Source organism: Schistocerca cancellata, chromosome 4 (genome assembly GCF_023864275.1).
Source record: "Schistocerca cancellata isolate TAMUIC-IGC-003103 chromosome 4, iqSchCanc2.1, whole genome shotgun sequence".
Classification (NCBI taxonomy): Eukaryota; Metazoa; Arthropoda; class Insecta; order Orthoptera; family Acrididae; genus Schistocerca; species Schistocerca cancellata.
This window is the reverse complement of record NC_064629.1, coordinates 872884519-872903873: the sequence shown is the minus strand read 5'-3', so window position 1 is coordinate 872903873 and position 19355 is coordinate 872884519. Positions and strand designations below refer to the sequence as shown.

General features: G+C 37.4%; 1 protein-coding gene across 2 annotated transcripts in view; it reads left to right on the top strand.

The window, feature by feature from the left end:
• The window catches only part of LOC126185022 (protein Daple), a 199706-nt gene that overhangs the window by 141835 nt on the left and 38516 nt on the right, over positions 1 to 19355 (top strand). For both annotated transcript variants that reach the window (XM_049927747.1, XM_049927746.1), the window contains 4 exons: positions 5395 to 5574; positions 7152 to 7297; positions 10706 to 10798; positions 13311 to 13383. In XM_049927747.1, the coding sequence (XP_049783704.1) occupies positions 5395 to 5574; positions 7152 to 7297; positions 10706 to 10798; positions 13311 to 13383 (492 nt within the window). The remainder of the gene's footprint in view (positions 1 to 5394; positions 5575 to 7151; positions 7298 to 10705; positions 10799 to 13310; positions 13384 to 19355) is intronic.

The following is a 19355-nucleotide window of genomic DNA, read 5'->3' as shown; positions in this document are numbered from 1 at the left end:
CAACTCCCGAATAACTAAGAGTGATGTATCTCTCTCTCTCTCTCTCTCTCTCTCTCTCTCTCTCTCTTTCTTTCTTTCTCATACTGGGGGTCTTGCCCCAGGAAGTTTTCTAAATTTTAGATCAAAAGTAGTGAGTTTTAAAGTTTTTTTAGAGGCATATGATCAATGTTAGAACCCTGAAAACTGGACTCTCGATAACTCGACACTCCAAGAAACTAGACAAGCCTGACAGACACATTTTTTGGCTTTGGAAAAAGAAACAAGACATTAACATGCACAATATTTTTGTAAAAAGCTAATTTAATTTACATTAAAATCATTCTTATAGACTATTACAGAGTAGTGAATATATCGCTCTGAAAAGACTGAAGTTATATTGTCACATAGAAGAAGGTGTAATTAGCTGAAGAATGAACACTAACTTCATTTAACGAAGGTTTATTCAGCACTTGCACGTACAAGAGCGTGAAGCAAACTGCCTCCGGCCAGAACACATACAGTATATATACAGCTACAGAACATTCCAGTACAATGATTCTTGATATTTGTGGATACTTGTAGAATGTACTTGAAATGAATATAGAAATTAAAATTGTACAGTCCAGGTGAGTTCTGAACTCACGACCCTTCATGCAACAGTTTACTACGTCCTCCTAGTCCTCCTAGTCATCGGTCCTGCATACTCCGATTCCCAATGACTGATGGTTGCCCTAGCGATGATCTTCGCCACCTTTCCGCTTGTTGCCTGTCACTGGAGCTTCGAATTTACCCTGGGTTGCAGGATCCTTATAGGGCTTCATTGGAAGGACGTGGACCGTACCTCTGATCTTGTGTCAGGGTTGAAATCTTCAACTTCACAAGTAACATCAGACAACTGTCTTACAACCTTATAAGGTCCAAAGTAGCGCCAGAGGAGCTTCTCAGAGGGACCAACCTTCTGAACAGGAGTGAAGATCCAGACGAGGTCATCAGACTGGTAAAGAACAGGGCGGTGTCTTGCGTCATGCCTTTGGCGATCGTTCTCAGCATGCAGTGTGCGGAGTCAAGCTAACTGCTGAGCTTCCTCAGCTCTGGTTAACACCTGGCTGATGTAGTCATCGCCCACCTCATCAGGATGTAACGGATACACTGTGTCCATCATCGTCATCACCTCATGCCTATGCACCAGGAAAAATGGCGTAAATCCTGTGGTGTCTTGTTTGGCGGCGTTGTAAGCATAAGTCACGAAAGGTAGCACCTCATCCCAGTTGCTCTGCTCAACACTGATGAACATTGATAGCATGTTGGCCAAGGTCTTATTAAGGCATTCAGTAAGCCCATTAGTTTGCGGATGGTTGGCAGTTGTCATGTGATGAGTAATTTTGCACCGACGGTTTATCTCTTTCACAAGATTTGATTGAAAAACTTTCCATCGATCCATAATTAACAATGTCGTCCATGATGAATTTGGCTACCTCGAATGCTTCGGCTGTTTTCACGGCTTTTGTAATGGCATAGCGTGTCAGATAATCAGTGCAAACAATAATCCATCTATGATGTTCCAGAGTCCACAAGAGCTAGGGCTGGTTGGCCATCCATGAGGTTATCGACGTAGTTTGCTATCATTTTTGTAGTGATTGACGGCGAAGGACTTTTCTCTTTGGCGGCCTCACCTTCAAGGAAGGTCGCACCCTTTAGTTTTACAGGTTGCGGTGGCTAGGTGATTGGCTGGAGCCTCTAAATGGTGATGGAGACCTTGATCGCTATGTAGGGGAGTGTCCACTCCAGTGGCTAGCTTGCAGTGATGGTGACCTACGTCGTCCTGCACCCACATCTTCTTGTTCATCTTCGTCGTCCCAGAGTTGGCATCGGCTAAGACTGGTCTGCTGTCTTCTCGCGCGGGCGTCTTCAAATATCTGCTGCCTTTCTCTAAAATAGCGCATCACATGTCCCAGTCGTCTGCAGTGGAAACATTCTGGTTGGTTATCCTGGGTCCCCCAGATGTCAGTCTTCCTTGGTGCCCAAACAGGTTCCTCATGTGGCATTGTAGGAACGTAACTTTACCTGGGTGTCGACTTTTTCACCGTTTTAAAGGGAAATGAAGAACAAGAGATTGGGTTCAATGTCTGTTCCACTTCCTCCCTTATGACCTCTTGAAGCGTCTTGCTGTGCAATCCAAGTGCCTTCTGAACTCTCTCTCTCTCTCTCTCTCTCTCTCTCTCTCTCTCTCTGATGAAGAAAACTTTTGAAATCAGTTCCTTCCTCCATCACAGACATCGGTATGACATATGGAAGCCATTCAAACCTCTTGCATGTAATTCTTTTTGGATGCATTGTCTCGATATACTGGCACCATTTTATGAAGTCGTCTGCTGTTGAAACCACCTTCAGGAGTAGGGCTTGATACATGTCCTCAGCAACACCCTTCATGAGATGTGCAACCTTATCTTCCTCCTTCATTCTAGGATCCACTATTTTACACAGCTCCAAGATGTCTTGAATGTAGGATGCTATAGTTTCTCCTTGCCCTGCACTTTAGATTATCTTCAGCCTTGCACTTCTGTCGTTGTGTGTCGCCGAAATGCTTGCGCAGTTCCGCCTGGAATACTTCCCAGCTTGTGAACTTCTCCTTGTTGTTCTCATACCATTGCTTGGCAGTGCCCTCCAAGTAGAAGAATATGTTAGTCAAACACACGGTGTCATCCCATTTGTTAAATTTGGCTATACGCTCATATACCTTTAGCCGCTTGTTTGGATCTTGGCCATTGTCACCAGAGAACCCGGAATGATGTCTCATGTGGTGGCACACAGTTGCTGTCATTGTAATGTCCTCTTCTTCCTCTGTCTTTGATAGATTGAGATCTTTTGAATATGGCTCGAACTCGGGTTTCTCGCCACGTAAACAGTAGCTCTGTTGTGGCCTCATGGAAGCCACTGTGTCGTTGATAATGTGCACTATCACAAATTCCAATACCCGGTGCCTCCACCACAATAATGTCACGTAGACGAAGGTGTAATTAGATGAATGACAAACACTGACTTCATTTAACGAAGGTTTATTCAGCACTTGCACATACAAGAGCGCGGAGCGAACTGTCTCCGGCCAGAACACATACAGTATATATACAGCTACAGAACATTCCAGTACAATGATTCTTGACATTTGTGGATACTTCTAGAATGTACTCAAACTGAATATAAAAATTAAAATTGTACAGTCCAGGTGAGTTTTTGAACTCGCAACCCTTCATGCAACAGTACAGTATCATAACCACTACTACACTACGGTGCTACTTGGCTTCTTCTGCGACAATATTTAAATAAATCCTAAACTATCATTAAAAGACTAACACACAAAATATTGGTGTTGCACAGTAATAGCACTTTGATTAATAAGTGAAATAGCTAATTTAAGCTTATTTTGAATAAAGCTCAGGGTCCATTAAATAGAAACAATATCTCAAAGTTAATGCTGTAATACACTTAATAAAGTTAATACAGTATGCCTAATACTTTCAGTCAAAAATTATGTAAATAGTGGGTTTTAATTAGGTCTTACACCCTAGAAATATCTAAGTATTTGAAAACAACTAATACAGTACTATAGTAATATAGTAATACAGTACTAAACTAGTGCTAATATTTCGAATCTGAAAATTTAACATTATGTATGTATTTAATTCTCTATTTTATAAAGATTTGTAATATTGCTCTAAATGCCATTATTAGGGCTAGAGTGTCTTTAGAAAGGTGCAAATGGACTGGATTACTGAATCCTAAACATCTCAGTGGGCACGAAGAACAGCAAAGTTGTTTAATTGCTTCTGTACCATTGTTGATCGAAGATATGACTTCAGACGTCTAAGGGCACTAAATGACTGCTCTACTGTTGCTATCATGATTGGAACTACTTGGAGAAGCTTAACGCACTTCACTACTTCACATAACATTTCTCCAACTGCAGGCACTTGTGTAATGTACTTTCTTATATCACGCATGTTTTTTAAGACCATTTGTTTTTTATTAGCAATATCGGCTAACATATTCACATGTAAGCACAGTCTCTCAATGTCTAGGTCATTTTTGAAAATCTCAGTTGATTTTTCCAAATTTGTTTCACCGCTGTTTACTAAAAGCAAGTGCTCTTGTTCAACTGCAATGACCTGTGTGAATCCAGTTGAAGCAAACCGCTCAGTAATGCAGGATTGCACCTTTCACCACATTCAACTCATTTGGCAACCACTGTCTTTTACCTATTCCTACATGTTAAAAAGTTTGATGTTGGAATATGTTTAGAGTACAATGAAAATGACGGCAGCCATTGATGGATATTATATAAACTATTTAGAATCACTGTGAATTAATAGTGTGCTGTATGGAAAACTGGGCGAAGTGCTTCAACTCAAAAGTCAACTATGTCAAAAAAAGTACATTTTCTACATCTACATGGATACTCTGCAAATCACATTTAAGTGCCTGGCAGAGGGTTCATCGAACTGAAAGAAGTTTCCACTGCCAGCCCAAGTACTTTTCGCTTTGCTGTTGTAGATCTGATCTGTGACCATTAAAAATGGAATGATCTGGACCCATTTTCAATCACATGAGGTGTTCTGTTCCTTTTGTAGGCTTTGACAGATGGAATTTAAAAGAAGAAAAAGTAAATATAGATTTTAATTAGTGTCCAAGATTTCTTTACTGTAACTCTGAATGTTGACCTTTTCCTATATATACCTTTGTTACTACCTACCTCTACCTGCTCAACCACAGAATTTAATTTTCGCTTTTCCATCAGTATTTTTCTCTTCTTAGATGGGTTCTTTGTATGGCGATTCTCTCTTTTTGTTTTTACTAATTTTTGTGTCTTTTATCCTTTTTGTCGTAATTTTATGCTGCTCAACAATTGTCGTTAAATGCTAGTGTTGGACTCATCAACTTTCTTAATCCCTGAAACTGCTTATCATCTTAAGAATTTTAATCAGATCTTTTACTGTGTGTTGTTTGGATACAACCTTCTTTTCCTTTTTTTCCCCTTTGACCTCAAATAGGAATAATTTGTAGAATTTAAGTTTGAACATTATTTGTAATGCAACTTGTGTTCTCATACATAATTATTTGTGATCTCCTATGAAATGAACAAACATTTTATTATTGTCCTGGAGAAAGAAAAGTACGTGCCATAGCACATTCTTAGTGAGTCTGTGTCTATCAACTAGAATAACATGTTTTTATGTGTTTATGAAGGGACTGTTTATGGTGTGACACAATCGCATCACACAGAATATAAACAAGTTTTCTGTTGTGAGTATTTCTCATGAAATAAAAATGAAATTCCTCTTCAGGGTAAAACTGCAGACTTTCTATATTGATATATTGCGTGTTTAAAATGTCTCAAATTTCTGCCCTTGTGTATTTCAGGATGACTTCCGCAATCTTTTCACAGCCAATGAAAAACTGAAGCAAGAATACAGAAATCTGCAAGAAGAGCATCGTTCTTTGCGATCTGACAGTGGCAGCATTAAATTACGGGCAACAGAAATGCAGGGTGAATTGGCTGTGCTGGAAGTGGAGCTAGCAAAAATGACTCATAAGTGTGAGGCAAGTGATATGAATTCTCCCATATTGTAAAAATAAGGTATCAATAAGTCATATCTTTTTTCCCAAATAGAAGATATCAGTTGTTAAGCATAGCTGCATAATTTTATCTTTCAGTTACCAAAGCCTCTGTGTGATGGCACAGTGCTGTCTCTGGTGCAAATCACCTACCAAGCAAATCATATGCAGCATGTGAACTGATTTTGGGAACTGTGATGAGAAAATGAACCCAAAAATAAAATAAACTATTTTTTTCTGACCTCTATGTTACATTTTGTTCCGTCCATAAGAATAGAAAACAATGTGTAATAAGTATGTGGGTTGTGACTGTTATGTTGGAAAAGAAATCTTCATTAACCATATCATTTTCACTTCCTACATTATTGAGTGTCTATTCTTAAAATGCCCTAATGTTAGTAACAGCCAAGAAATAAGTAGTCATAAGTGCTGCCAGTATGAGATGTTATCTGTGTAAACAACTCTTAAACCTATGTCTGTGTTTAAAAGAGTGGAGTAATGACTGCTCTTGTGCACAAACATTATTCCAGAGACAGTTATGTTGGTACATTGTAATACAGCAGTGGTACTCATTAAGTTTCAAACTGTCCCCTCCCCTTCACCCCTCCCCCCATCTGCATCAAGTCCACGCAGCCACTTTATGAGGCACAGTGCTGTGTCTGTTCGTTGCAAATCACCTACCAAGGAGATCGTTCTTCACTAATCTAAAGTGGTGTGGATGCAAAGTCTGGGATCCAAATTAAGGAGTGCAGTACCTTCCAAATGATATACTAAAATAATTTGTGTGCGCTATTGGCTGAAGATTATCACACGTTTGTGTGAGTGACATGATGCTTATTGATAAAAATGGAGTGGGTGGTGGAGAATAGTTTTCCCCACAGTTAATTAGGCTGACACTGGTGTTTAAGCTGTGTTTGTTGAACAGCAATTTCCTTATTTTCAATGAGGTGTTCTGTGTGTTACCTTGCTGCCAATCACAAGGTGACCAGAAAAAAAATACCCTTCCAAAAACTGATTGGAAAGCCATAAATCTCTTTCTGGAGGGGCAATTTACTGAATATACATGACTGAAAATGTATATATATTTCACCACTACACAGTTACGACAGAGAGAAAATTTACCTATTTGTTTTATTTTAATTGATTACACAAGAAGTTGCCACAAGTATTAACTATATATAATTTTCTGCCAGTAGAGTTGCCCCTCCCCCCCGCCCTTTTTTTTAAAGTACTGTTTGCTTTATCAAATTATGAGAACTTATTGACTTTCATTTGCACTTGCTGAATAAATCATTGTGTGTGCAGTAATCACTTTTATATATCCTGCTGTTCATTATGCCTTATAATAGTTGTTAGGGTGTTAGCACTTTCTTCTATGCGATCCAGTGTGAAAGTGTTCCACAGTTTGCTACTATAGTTTCATATAAGACTGTCTGTTTATATACTTGTTCACATTTATCAGCTAGCTCAATGAGCATCCTCTACTGACAAAATGTAATATTGTCATCAGATCATTGTCATTATCAGTGGCATTAATAATTCTCTTATTTTTTACTTTTCAGTTGTTACAACAAATGAATGCCAGTTTGGAAGATGATCGCCGTGCTCTCATGGAAAATGTTTCTCATATGTTTAGTCAGTATCATGAACTTTTAACGCTTTCTCTCGAAGATAAGGAACACTATCATCAAGAGGAAAAGATATTCACGTTGGTATTACAACAGTTTTTTGCCATGTTATTGTCCATGTTTGTTTTAGTTCATACAAATTTGTTAAAAGTGAAATGAGATTTATTTTAAAATTTTTATATTAATTATGTCAATTTTGAATGATAGATTTTCACCAAGAAAGGGAAAAAAACTTACTGTATGGTTGACAGCTATATTTAGGAAAAAAGTTATAGTGGCATAAAGGCTAGCCAGTACTTTTAAGAGGCACAATTCTTGTACTACCAATGGAAACACTTCAAGTAGAAAGTAATGTTGCTTGTGTACAGAACTGTCAGCAATCTTAACCCGCACATTGACCTACCATCCCCCTTTCCAAGCATCCTGAACCAATCTCTGCTGGCCAGACTTCCTGTCTGTTTGTAAATGTAACATGGTTGTCAACTGTATTTTTCAACATTGACACATGTAATCTAAGAGTCAATAGTTCCTTCTTCAGAAATAGTAGAATTAAATGCAGTAAAGGGAATGAGTGTGAAATTTGTAAGGGAACTGTCCTTTGATTTCTTTGCCCTGTATTTGATGATGATCTTTCCTCACTCATGGGTCTGATTGTTTTGCTTGGTACTTTTGCCTATTCTCCTGATCTCCTTAAGGCAGAGAGAGTAGTGCAGTAGCTGTGCTAACTGCCTTATTAGTGCATTTGCCTCTCACAGTGTCTTAAACCATGTGGAAACTCTTGTTTCTTGTTTGTGATCCAGTACACTGCTAATATGTTGCTGCTGCTACCAATACCACTATCATTTTTACTACTGTTTTTTTACCTCAGCTCACATATTACCTTATGCCTTTCATGTATGTTTGCGGGTTTATTTTCGCTGTTACCTCTAAACTTACTCTGATGTAAATGATAATTTGCTGATGTTCAGCACCATTATCAGGCAGGTAACACCCCCGCCCTCATTGTCTTGTATATGACCATTAAATCTGTGGATGTTTGGGTAGGTGGACTTGAAAAATGCTTGAGACATGTCTCTAAGACCTTTATCTGAAAAAAAGAAATACATTAAATGAGCAATAAAACTGTATTATCAGATAGTGCTGAATTTGGTTACACAGAATGAATAAGAAAGTATTAATTATGATACTGGTCTTTATTTTACCTTCATACAAAATGAAACATCATAAATTATGTTATAATTTTCCTGAGACTGAGACTGAATAAAAAAAAATCTCTTTAATTTTATCGAGTCCATACCAGAAATTTTGCTCACAACACACCATACTGTAGGAAATTCTTTTGGAAGCATGGGTTGTTGACACTCTCCTCCAAGTGAAGACACATTTGTTGCCCTAGTTCTTGACCAAAATTCTTCTTTTATTAGATCTGTCCTTGTAGTTGCAGTGAAAATAAGCATGAGGCATCTATTGCTGCTACATCCATTACGTTTGTTCGTAGGACAAAGTACACCAATTTCACTGCCTTCTGCAAATGAGCAAAGGATTTAGTTTTATTGTAGAATAAAGCTTATATTCAGCTTCCTTTTTAGGTCCTTCATCTACTGTGGCGCTGTGGTGCAGAGAACTTAGCAATATGACACTTTTGCCCCATCACTTACAATTGTCAAATTGTATTTGAAACCACATGATGATGATAAAGCTTCTTTGTACTTGATAGTCTTCATTTATGATGGAAATTCCTTTTCGTTTTGTGCCAAAGATTTCACTGTTATAATCTTATCCTGCAGTAGTTCTTCGACTGAACATTTGGAAGGAAAAAATCCGTTGTAATATTTATTGAGGCACCTCTTGCTGTCTTTACTGTAGTAGATACCACACTGATTTTCTGGCATATGCAAAACCCAAAATATTTTTATTCTACTTTTCTGTGGTTTGCTGGGAATATACAAAACAGAGAACCTTTGAAGGTGACAAGATGTTCATCTTAGTTAAAGTTTCATTGGGGTGCATCCTTAGACAACAGATTTCAGTGAAAAGTTCACAAACGAAGTGAAATGGTGCAATGTTTTCACTCTTGCTCTTTGCCTCTCTGGTCCATTTGTCATCAAATCTCAGGGTCCTTCATACATTTTCAAATCTGTTAATTGAAAATGTGGTCAAATAAATGGACAAGGCTATCATGAAATAGCTCTCCGATAGCACATACCAGCTTCTGGCAACATCATCATAATCAAGAGTCAAAGAAATGCACCCGTTTCCTCAGAGGTAACATTATGCCAATTTTTTTCCTTGATACTAGCAATGCACATACCTTCTGAATTAATACAGTGCTCAATCTCTTGTAACATTCTTTGTGATATAAAATAATCCTATCCAAAATGGAGAGAGTTACACTATCTCTCACTGGACGAAGTAGGTGGAATTTTCATGATATCGTATTCTTAAATTCCACCCAATGGTGGTCGTGTTTTACTCCACCAACTTCCATCATGCCCAATAAGGAAATAAGCACTTCTGTAGCTGTATTATCTAATTTTCACTGGTTTCTTCACTTGCCACATCAAAAGTCATACATTTATCATTCTACAGATCATAAGTGTCTGAATTCTGCTAGCTTGCTGATCAGAGAGAACTACATCTCCAAGCCATTCAGAAATAGTTGATTCAAAATTCCATCCTTGTGCTGACTCTAGATGACAATCTTTTATCTCTTTGGGTGATTAGTATTTATACTGTAAGCAGGAGAAAAGAATCGTATATGACCATTCTGGCTATGAAATTGAACTAATGCAGTCTGAAAGTATTTTGTCACAGAAAAACACATTTACCTTCAAAATAAGACTTGGATGTAAGTGTCATAATAATTTTGGCATATCAGCGAAGAATATAATTGTGCTGATTTGCTAATTGTTGTCAATAATCTTGCCAACAGAACGCACCATTCCAGTCATTTATAAATAAGCTATTGGAAAGACTGTCATACCTTACACTTGTGGGATTATAAAATTATTAAAATAAAACCGTTAATTTGATTTGTACCAAAATAAGGCTTTTCCCAAAGAAAGTCAATTTTATTTCCATGGTTTACACAGGACACAAACTAAAATAAACTTTTTAAGACAGTTTATTGAGAAAAAGAGAAGATTTCTAGGTCAAAAAGACTCCTGTTATGCATCCAGTGGTAAATTTGTTAATGTCGTGTAATCACTTGCCATTTCCATCTGTTATTGAACTTGGTGAAAGTTCTACATGTGTGTGCCAACCTGATAATAGTCTTCAGTAAATTCTGGTGATGATAACTATTTTATCTGCCTTAAGTAATATCTGAAATAATGTTGTTATATGTTAATCTTGCAGTTCTTTAGTTAATATTTAACTGGGATATTGATCTTCCAGTAGTTTATTCATAATACTTCATTGAGATATAGGTGACTGGTTCTGAATTAATATTGTTCTATCTCAAGATAAATGTTATTTACTGCCCACAGTGATAAGTTCAACAACCTCTGCAGACAGAAAGAAAAACTGGAAGAAAAGATTATGGACCACTACCGGAAACTAGATAGCTGTTCCTCCAAGAAGTGCGTAGCATTTCTTACCACAAGCAAATATAACTTATTAATTTTTGTGCATGCTATTTTTATTTACTTACGTAAAATGTGTTAAAGTAATGTTAGTTCCTTTGAGTCACCATGTTTCCTTTCTGAAGCAAATTGCACTGCTGGCCATTAAAACGGCAGCACCAGGAAGGATAGCAAATAATGAAATTTTACTTACTGTGTGTATACTGTATAGCAGGAAGAACACACACTTAAACTTGTAGGTGATTGGGAGTATACAGGATGTGAAATTTAGTACACAGAGCTGCTATCTCTGGTAGCAACAATGGCTCTAACACAGCTGGACATCAAGTTGAAATGGGCTCGGATGACAGATATAGGTACCTCATTCCGTGCTACTTCATCTCTATGCTGGGGTTGATAAGTCATTGTGCCTGGTGAGTTGTGGTGTGGCAGTCTCACAGCAATCCATGGCAAGGGGGGCAGGGTGGGGGAGGGGTGAGAGGGTGGTCTGGTGAGTGTTGAACACCCTCTGTGTAATGTTAGGTAAGGACAGCAAAGGTAATGTGCAGTCTAGCTTCATCCCGTTATAAGATATGTCGCAGAGACCTCAAAGTAGGGCCGTGGCTCCAAGCTAAACCAATTAGAAATGTAATGACTGCAGTCTTAAGTTACCAACTATGTGAGCCCGAGTTGATTTTGTTGTGTATTCAGTGGCATCCCATACCATCATGCCATGTCTTGAGCCCATATTACAATGGTGAATACAATCTGGCAGCACTGGTTCTCTTCAGGGCTTCCACATATGTGTACGTCTATCATGGTCTGTATGCATAACTGGGACTTGTCTGAAATCTTGATACAGTGCTGCTCCTGCATGCATGTTGTTTTTGAGTGTATCACTGTCTCACTGCAGCCCTCTCTGTTGCTGTGTCAAAGACAAAAACAACAGTGGTCACCATGATGCTCCAGGTGTCACCACACTGCCCATGTGGAAACTTGTCCTGCTGCAAACAGGCCCATTTCCTGAGTCTAGGTACATGAGGTGGGTGTACGATCCTGCTGAGCCAAGCAAGCAATTTGCCTGTCCTCTTGGACACTAGTCATGTGGTGCTTTGAGGTCCTGTGCGGTATTTAGTATGGTCCTCCTGAAACCATCAATTCCATATTTGCATACAGATGAGAGATCATGACCAAAGTGAGCAGCAGTGCCACAAAATGATATACTGTAGTGTCACTTGTCAGCAATCCTGCTGCGCCAGACAATCTCCTTCTTACGTGAAACATAACATGGTCTTCTCACAAACAAACAACATTCAGATGTGATTTCTGAATAAGAAGCTTGCTGCAAAATTGTTCCTTATGTATGGAATGTAGATGACATTACTCCTATTTGCTTTGTGCAGTTGAGCTGAAATGCAAATCATTTGCATATCCAAGCATACGCATACTAATTTGACATTTGTTGCATGCTGCCTTCATGATGTCACAGTTTTAATGGCCAGTAGTGTACATTGGTCATGCCTGTGTATTCTCTCTCTCTCTCTCTCTCTCTCTCCCCCCCCCCCCCCCCTCCCCTATCTCTCTGTTATTATTTATCCCCTCTTTGATGGCTATCCTATTTAATGACATAATTCTTATTTATCTGGATTCTCAGTGGCACATATGTACATTATGAATATCATGTGAGAATCCAGTTGCATTTGTGTGTTACAATTCTTCTCATATAATGGTTTGTAGAAGCTTTTATTATTGTGAATCTTGGATGTTTTACTGCTTGAGTAAAGCAGAAATTTTCAAAACAGCCCTATAACAAACCATTACTACCAAGATATTGTGTTGGACATGTCTTTGATACTGCCAGGTTTTTAGCCTGTCTGCTTCTTGTATAGCTGAAGATTAGTGCTATGGTATCCTTGACCTAATTAAACTTCAACATACAAGTATTGTGAGGGATTAATAAATCATCTAAAAGACTGCCAAAAGCATTCTCTCTTGGGCTTTATTGTACTATTTATTTCTTTGTAGCCCTAGAAAAATAGAACTCTTTCTAGATAGTAACTGCTTTTTGCAGATTATTAGGAAGTGTTTCCTATTTAATGTTATTAATAAATTAAATTAATAAATATTTAATTATAGTATGAGCTGTTGTTTCTGCAAAATATGCATTCAGTAAAAAATAGTGTACAGATATTATTACATTTCTGTACTCAGTTGGTCTTTCACAGTTCAGTTTTAAAGAAATCTTTGAAATCTTTGCAGAAAGAAGTGCCTGCACAATGTTTAAATTCTCGTACATTTTTTCCCATTGAATGTTTTGCACAATACTGGATAGATTATAGCAGAGGCAAGAATGATTATCACTCTTCCGATGAATTTGTTTTTCTAATTCACACTGTTCACTCATTTTCTTACAAAGAAAATCATACATTTCCTGCTAGTATATCATTCTGAGATCTCAAACAAAAAATGTCTTTGTTATGAGTTAAATTAGATATGTTTAATGAAGAGAACAAATTTGTTGGTGTTACAGGAAAGGTTTTGGGGCAACATTTGTAAAACGAGTCAAGAAAGCAGGATCTGATTTAATCAGTAAAGTCCCACGGGTATGTCTTTTTTTGTGTACTTTGTAAATTTATCATTGATTATAATTTTATGAACTTAAAGGAAGTAGGTAGTGTTTCTACACGATATTTCAACATTAGAAGGAGTGAAGAAGCGCAATGATGCCTGTCGTACCTCCCTAGAACTCTGCTCACTAATTGACTAACAGTGGTTGTTACAGTTTATTCGTACTTTTGACTAAGAACAGTCTATTTATGTCCAAACATGTGAAAACAAAAGAAAAAAAAAACTGTGACACTCACATAAGCCTTATCCAGTTGCTCCTTTGCATTATCCCTCCTTCTTAGGGATTGAATATACATAATGCGCTATGGGGTTCATAGGTGATACCATCATGTTGGTTGATGGTAGCCATGCAGAAATTGAAAATATCCATCGAAAACTCAACCAACAACACCCTAAAATGAAATTCACAGTGAAAATTGTGAAAGACTCTATCCTTAACTATCTAGCTTTCACAATTGACAAAGATAATAATTGCCACACATTTGGTAGCTATAGAACTAATAACACTTCTGGCATTATTATAAATACCAATTCCTGTCTTCCAGTGGCTCATAAACTAGCGTTTTTCCATTCAGTGATTAATAGGTTAAATAACCTACCATTATAAAAGCCAGCAATTCGAAAAGAACTTAACACACTTTGTTATATAGCCTATGCAAATGATTTTGACCCCAACATGATCACAAAATTATACTACAAATGTAAAACACGAAAACAGAACATAATACATAGTGAATCTCCAACAGAATTAACGCACTTTTTAAGATTAGATTAGATTAGATTTACTTTCATTCCAATTGATCTGTAGTGAGGAGGTCCTCCAGGATGTAGAACATGTCAGAAAAACAATAATACGTGACAAACATTTACAACTCAAACAAGTAAGCTAATGTACCATTCCATAGGTCCCAAGTGGAATGATCGTCATTTTTTAATAAACACTATATGAAAGAATCATTTTACAAATACTAATGCACTGAATGTAAACTAAAAAAGTATTTTTATTTATTTATAAGGTAATAAACGTGTAATACAACTACTATAATACTTATTTACAATGAACACATTACTAAACTGAAATGGTGCAGAAGTTAGATTGTACTTACACACACACACACACACTTATTTACAATGAACACATTGCTGCACTGAAATTGTGCAGAAGTTATTTTGTACTTATATGTATACACACACAAATCAGTTGGTTCTACTGAGAAATTCATCAATGGAGTAGAAGGAGTTGGCCACCAATAAATCCTTTAGGCTTCTCTTAAACTGAATTTCATTGGTTGTTAAGCTTTTTATGGCTGCTGGCAAGTTATTGAAAATGTGTGTTCCTGAATAATGCACACCTTTTTGTACAAGACTAAGTGACTTTAAATTAAATCCTTGTGAAGATTATTCTTATTTCTAGTATTGATTTCATGAATTGAGCTGTTGGTTTGAAAAAGTGATCTATTTTTAATGACAAATTTCATTAAAGAATAAATATATTAGGAAGCAGTAGTTAGTATCCCTAGTTCCCTATACAGGGTTCTGCAGGATGTTCTCAAATTCACACCACATATAACTCTTACTGCACGTTTTTGTGCCTGGAAAACTTTAGCTTGGCTTGATGAATTACCCCAAAAAATAATCCCATATGACATTATGGAATGAAAGTAAGCATAGTATGCCAGCTTTTTCATTTTTGTATCCCCTATGTCTGATACAATTTACATTACAAATAGAGATTTGTTAAGACGCTTCAGCAGTTCTGTGGTGTGCTTTTCCCAGTTGAATTTGTTATCAAGCTGTAATCCCAAGAATTTAACACTGTCCACTTCTTTTATCTGCTTGTCATCATATGTTAGGCATATACTCGTGGGACACCCCTTACCAGTTCTGAACTGCATGTAGTGCGTTTTTTTTTTTCAAAGTTTAGTGAAAAGGAATTGGCTAGGAACCCATGATTAATGTCCACAAATATTTTATTACCAGATCTTTCTAAGACTACACTTGATTTGCTACTTATTGCAATGTTTGTATCATTGGCAAACAAAACGAACTGGACATCTGGTAATGTTACTGATGAAAGGTCATTGATATACACAAGAAAAAGTAAGGGCCCTAAAATGGAACCTTGTGGGGCCCCACATGTAATTAGTTCCCAGTTGGATGATGCCTAATAGCTTGATACATGTCTCTTTCCTAATAACACCCTTTGTTTCCTGCCAGAGATATAAGATTTGAACCATTTTGCAGCATTTCCTGTTACACTATAATATTCTAATTTACTTCAAAGGATATTGTGATTTACACAGTCAAATGCCTTTGACAGATCACAAAATATACCAGTTACCTGCAGAATCATAAAAGAAGGTTGTATACCTGGAAGAATCCTGGAGATACTAAAAGGTATCAGATAGATTATATAATGGTAAGACAGAGATTTAGGAACCAGGTTTTAAATTGTAAGACATTTCCTGGGGCAGATGTGGATTCTGACCACAATCTATTGGTTATGAACTGCAGATTGAAACTGAAGAAACTGCAAAAAGGTGGGAATTTAAGGAGATGGGACCTGGATAAACTGAAAGTACCAGAGGTTGTAGAGAGTTTCAGGGAGAGCATAAGGGAACAATTGACAGGAATGGGGGAAAGAAATACAGTAGAAGAAGAATGGGTAGGTCTGAGGGATGAAGTAGTGAAGGCAGCAGAGGAGTAAGTAGGTAAAAAGACGAGGGCTAATAGAAATCCTTGGGTAACAGAAGAAATATTGAATTTAATTGATGAAAGGAGAAAATATAAAAATGCAGTAAATGAAGCAGGCAAAAAGGAATACAAACGTCTCAAAAATGATATCGACAGGAAGTGCAAAATGGCTAAGCAGGGACAAATGTAAGGATGTAGAGGCTTGTCTCACTATGGGTAAGATAGATACTGCCTACAGGAAAATTAAAGAGACCTTTGGAGAGAAGAGAACCACTTGTATGAATATCAAGAGCTCAGATGGCAACCCAGTTCTAAGCAAAGAAGGGAAGGCAGAAAGGTGGAAGGAGTATATAGAGGGTTTATACAAGGGCGATGTACTTGAGGACAATATTATGGAAATGGAAGAGGATGTAGATGAAGACGAAATGGGAGATAAGATACTGCGTGAAGAGTTTGACAGAGCACTGAAAGACATGAGTCGAAACAAGGCCCCGGGAGTATACAACATTCCGTTTGAACTACTGATGGCCTCGGGAGAGCCAGTCATGACAAAACTCTACCATCTGGTGAGTACGATGTATGAGACAGGCGAAATACCCTCAGACTTCAAGAAGAATATAATAATTCCAATCCCAAAGAAAGCAGGTGTTGACAGATGTGAAAATTACCGAACTATCAGTTTAATAAGTCACAGCTGCAAAATACTAACGCGAATTCTTTACAGACGAATGGAAAAACTGGTAGAAGCCGACCTCGGGGAAGATCAGTTTGGATTCCGTAGAAATGTTGGAACACGTGAGGCAATACTGACCTTACGACTTATCTTAGAAGAAAGATTAAGAAAAGGCAAACCTACGTTTCTAGCATTTGTAGACTTAGAGAAAGCTTTTGACAATGTTAACTGGAATACTCTCTTTCAAATTCTGAAGGTGGCAGGGGTAAAATACAGGGAGCGAAAGGCTATTTACAGTTTGTACAGAAACCAGATGGCAATTATAAGAGTCGAGGGGCATGAAAGGGAAGCAGTGGTTGGGAAAGGAGTAAGACAGGGTTGTAGCCTCTCCCCGATGTTATTCAATCTGTATATTGAGCAAGCAGTAAAGGAAACAAAAGAAAAATTCGGAGTAGGTATTAAAATTCATGGAGAAGAAGTAAAAACTTTGAGGTTCGCCGATGACATTGTAATTGTGTCAGAGACAGCAAAGGACTTGGAAGAGCAGTTGAATGGAATGGATAGCGTCTTGAAAGGAGGGTATGAGATGAACATCAACAAAAGCAAAACGAGGATAATGGAATGTAGTCAAATTAAGTCGGGTGATGCTGAGGGAATTAAATTAGGAAATGAGACACTTAAAGTAGTAAAGGAGTTTTGCTATTTAGGGAGTAAAATAACCGATAATGGTCGAAGTAGAGAGGATATAAAATGTAGACTGGCAATGGCAAGGAAAGCATTTCTGAAGAAGAGAAATTTGTTAACATCGAGTATAGATTTAAGTGTCAGGAAGTCTTTTCTGAAAGTATTTGTATGGAGTGTAGCCATGTATGGAAGTGAAACATGGACGATAACTAGTTTGGACAAGAAGAGAATAGAAGCTTTTGAAATGTGGTGCTACAGAAGAATGCTGAAGATAAGGTGGGTAGATCACGTAACTAATGAGGAGGTATTGAATAGGATTGGGGAGAAGAGAAGTTTGTGGCACAACTTGACTAGAAGAAGGGATCGGTTGGTAGGACATGTTTTGAGGCATCAAGGGATCACAAATTTAGCATTGGAGGGCAGTGTGGAGGGTAAAAATCGTAGAGGGAGACCAAGAGATGAATACACTAAGCAGATTCAGAAGGATGTAGGTTGCAGTAGATACTGGGAGATGAAGAAGCTTGCACAGGATAGAGTAGCATGGAGAGCTGCATCAAACCAGTCTCGGGAATGAAGACCACAACAACAACAACCTGCAGTTTTTTATCTAATGAATTAAGCACATTTTCACTGTAAGTGTAGATAGCCTTCTCAATATCAGAACCCTTTAGAAATCCGAACTGTGACTTTGACAGTATGTTATTTGAGATAAGATGGTTGTAAAGCCGATTGTACATTACTTTTTCTAAAATTTTTGAGAATGCTGGCAAAAGTGAAATTGGACGGAAATTTGATGCTATTTCTTTACCTCCCTTCTTAAACAGTGGCTTAACTTCAGCATATTTTAAGCATTCAGGAAATATTCCACTGATAAATGACTGGTTACACAGATAGCTTAATATGTTACTTAACTCAGAATCGCATTCTTTAATTAGCTTTGTTGATATTTCATCATACCCACTAGATGTTGTTGATTTTAAATATTTTATGATGGACATTATTTCTGCTGGGGTAGTGAGGGTCAAATTCATATTATGGAAGTTACTTGAAACGTCTGGTGTGAGGTATTCCATAGCAGCATCTACAGACCCTGACAACTCCATCTTTTCAGTAACAGTTATGAAATGTTTGTTAAAAAGTTCTGCAACACTATACACATCTGTCACCAATGTATCGTTTACTCTTAATGCTATTTGTCCCTCTTCATGTCTGGTTCTACCGGTCTCCTCCTTCACTATATCCCATATTATCTTTATTTGGTTATCTGATATGACTATCTTTTCCTTTTAAAATACTTGCTTTGATGTCCCTATTACAGTCTTTAATATTTTGCAGTATTTCTTGTAATGCGCTATAGCATCAACATCGGAACTGTTTCGGATTGACAGATACAGATTTCTTTTTCTTTTACAAAGTACCCCTATTCCTTGAGTAATCCATGGCTTCTTTGTAGACTTTGCTCTAACCTTGGTAAGTTTTGGGGGAAAACAGTGTTCGAATAAGGTAAGCTCTTAATTAGCAAAAGTGTTATATTTTTCATTTATGCCTTGAGCACTGTAGTCCAGTGAATGTCTCCAAGGAGTGTCCCAAAATAATCAATTTTTGGCTTATTGATTACCCTCTTGAGATCGGATTTAAAAGATTTTGTATCCTGTTCAGTGTTAACATTTAACAGAAGGAACTGCATGTCATAGTCTGAGAGGCCATTGAATATTGGTTTTGTAATATAATTTTGTTCATTGAACTTCTATAAAGATATTATCAATGACTGTTTGGAGCAATTGGCTACCCTAGTGGGGAACTTTACAGTGGGAATTAAGTTGAATTATAGTGGTACTAACTCAAATAAGTTCTTATTGGGAGAGTCTTTAAGGAAATCTACACTGAAATCACCAG